The 3405-nt window shown below is 42.8% G+C and overlaps 1 protein-coding gene across 1 annotated transcript; it reads right to left on the reverse strand.

The window, feature by feature from the left end:
• Positions 1-1862: 1862 nt before the first annotated feature.
• On the reverse strand, positions 1863-2903 carry HECA (headcase homolog (Drosophila); the record flags this gene model as incomplete). Its single annotated transcript, XM_010189387.1, has 1 exon — positions 1863-2903. A coding segment is annotated over one exon (1041 nt), but the record flags the coding sequence as incomplete, so codon positions are not given.
• Between the last annotated feature and the right edge of the window lie 502 nt (positions 2904-3405).

The following is a 3405-nucleotide window of genomic DNA, read 5'->3' on the forward strand; positions in this document are numbered from 1 at the left end:
ATATACATATACACATAAAATAAGCTTGCTAATATGAGCTGATAAAAATTGAGTTATTCCACATCAGCGTGTTTGACTCTAGAAATATGATGTGACGATGCTAAAGTGCAAATATAATAAACTCTGTTCAAGTCAACAACTGAGATTGGAGACATTCGAATAATTCCACACACAGAAGTTGTGTGTTGTGCAGGAAGATAAAATTCTTTTCCCCATCTGAAATTCTGCACTGTTCCTGCACATTATAATACTGCATTGCCCACCACTTAATTTTCAGGATCCTTGTTCTATAGGAAATTATGCACCCGATACCTTAAACATGCCTGAAATAAAACAAGTGATTTTCTGTACTAAAGAGAAAATAACACTCTGGAACAGCACATTGCAAGCTTAATTTCATTTCAAAATGTACTTTTGATAATAAGCCATTTCACCCAGGACAAGGAGGTAAAAATTCTAACAATTAATTATGCACAGTATCTTGTCTGAGCAAATTTTTCAGATGTATTCTCCAAGAGGTAAAGAGCAACTAATTATAAAAAAACCCAGCAGTTTCATTCTTAGTGGCAAATTTTAACAAGTGATGAGTTTCACTATTACTAAACCAGCTATTAGTAATTATAAAATCACAAGCTCATTGTACACGCCTCCCCACCATAGCAAATAAGCATTATTATCTCACATATGTATATTCTGGTTATCCTGGAGCTCATTTATCTTGTATATTTGCCTATCACATTTTCTCCTTAAAGTACATTAGGCAAGACAGAAACAATAATGTTATAGCATGAATACAGTTTAGTGACTTAGTGCACAGTGATTTAAGGAAAGAAAAGAAATACAAAGTTTGTTGAGCAAAGGAATGTTACATAACACGTATTATGATGATGCATGGGATATAACAAATTTTATTGAAAGGAGAGAAACTTAAATGTTAAAATACCTCTCATTAATGCCTTCCCAACACACTTTTCAACGTATAATTCTATGTTTCTGAGCACCAAACTATAAATACTTTTTCTGCCTTATTTTAGCCACACTGGCTGCCAGCAGGCTGCAGGACAGGCATGTTTTGCTGTGTACCACCTTGATCACTTACTCTGGGAAACAGCTTTCAGGAAGAGCTGAAGCTCAGCCTAACCCACATCTGTTTGTTTCTCTAGGAAGAGAAAAGTAATACGTGCCTTGGTCTTAACTCAGCTCAGAGCTGGGACATGATCAGGATGCAGTCCGAACAGGTGGAAGTCTAAATTCCCCACTACACCATTGCTTCTTCAACCCATCATATTAAACTTACTTTTAGTATGTCCAACCTCTCCAGGCCAGTGTTAACATAGGCCAGACTATAGTCCTTTCCTCATTAAAAAAAATAAAATAGCTTGCTATAAAACAAAACTGATATTCTCTAATCTGAATGCAGAGGAGAGGCATCCCATCTCACTGTTGGTACAAATATAACTTCCACCCATGTTGCAGCACAGCATGCTTAAACTTAAAAGGTTGTTTAAAAGGTTGATGCATATCTTGGAGTAAAGCTCACAGCAGATAAATCAGCATGCACATGCTGTAGAACAGAGTGGCTGGAAAACCTTCCCATGTTCTACCTAAAAACTGGATGAGAAATCTCTTAGTTGTAAACCTAAACACAAGGCATGGATCTTTCTACAAGGCATTTGCTCATTGTAATTCCTTCCTAAGTGTTTCAATCTGATCCACGTGATAATATGGATGCGACTCCAAGCTTTACAGAACTGCTTAAAAATGCAGAATCAGGATGAAAATCTAAAATGGGGGGAGGCAGGGCACAGAAGGCAGTTCCATCTTTTAATGAAGCCTAGGCATGACTGACAGACAACCTGTACCTTGAAGGTGACAGGGAACATCATATTCAATCTCATCGTGTCTCGATGGGCTAAGGAACAGGGTCCCGTCCACCAGCGGAAACTGTTCAAACACTGGCAGCGCCCTGTGGCATAGTGCACAGTTTACAACGTTCCTGTGGCTGGCACTAAGAGCAGCAAGGATAAACTTCCGAAGGTCCTCCCCTTGGCCCACCTGGGCATCGTCTTCCATCCGCACATGGAAAGTATTCAATTTATGCCTGGGGATGTGAGTAAGCAGCTCAGACAGATCGAGCCTTCTCAAAAACTGCACAGGGGCATCGAAGTGTCCTGATCTATGGGCTTGCAAACCAGCTGCCCCATAATCAAAATGCGCATTCCTGAACATGCCCCCGCTGGCCATGTTCTTCTTATGGGGCTCCAGGTGAATGGCGTTCTTCAAAAACTCTCCCAGGTATCGTGAGGAACGAGGGCCGCTGAAATGCGTAGGGGCAAGAATGGAGTAGCCGGTGGGTGGGGACTGGCCGGGAGAGACACAAGGCGAGCGAACAGCATAGCTGCCACCCATGACGCTCTCCTCCTGGTAGTTCTGCCGGTCCATCGAGTGCCTTCGTGGGAGGTCGTGACTCAATCCTTTCTGGGGCTTGTTGGCCAGTCTGCCCTTCTTGGCCTCCTCTGCTGACTCTGCCATCGACCTTCCTGTGCTCTTCTCCAACACTGATTTTTTCTTCTTATCATCCTGCATCCGCTTCACCTGGTACCAGTCCGTGTCCTTCTTTAAATGACCTTGCCCACACCGACAGGAGCAAAAGCGAAAAGCCAGGTCATATCCCTTCTTTGTCCACATGTTTTGGCGGCACTGCTTTTCGTTCCAGCTCCTGGCTCTGCCAATGCAATTGAACTGAACGAGGATGCTGCTTTCCCACTCGTAGAAGCACTGAAGGTGCATCCAGGTGCTGCATGGACAATGCTCGTTGTTGCATATGACCTTCTGGTAGTCATCCTTCTCCAGGTCCACCGGCCTTCCAAAGCTACAGATCAGTGGAGTAGCACAAGGAGCTTCTGTGGAAGACAAAACAGATACATTGATAACTTAATTACCTGCTTATTGCAATACTTCTTTAAGCACTGTGCCAAATACACACGTGAGCTCTTGCTCATCAACTGTTATTGAAGGGCCCACAAGCACCAGCTCTGGGTCAGGGCAAAAAGCAGTCTTTGCAAAAGAAAGTTAAGTATGTGAAGGGAGAGATGGGAATGAAGGAATGAAGAAACAAAATGACATTCCATTTTGTTTAATATCCAAAGCCAAAGCACCTCGGAAGCATTAGTCCTTCTCAAGGGTTTGCGGATAACATTGCAAAGGCTTTAAGAAGTAAGGAGAAAGCTTTGTGGATATTTCTGGAGGGTTGCTTTGAAGCCTGAGAGGCAACATGGGGAGAACACACAGAGACGTTTGTTTGAAAAACAAGTAGGCGATACAGCCTGGCTTTGCAATCACAGGGAGAGGCAGGAATTGATCTTTTCTTCGGGACTGAGCGAGAGACAACAGTTAGGGAGAGAA

The sequence above is a fragment of the Mesitornis unicolor genome, unplaced genomic scaffold, assembly GCF_000695765.1.
Source record: "Mesitornis unicolor isolate BGI_N332 unplaced genomic scaffold, ASM69576v1 scaffold44637, whole genome shotgun sequence".
Lineage (NCBI taxonomy): Eukaryota > Metazoa > Chordata > Aves > Mesitornithiformes > Mesitornithidae > Mesitornis > Mesitornis unicolor.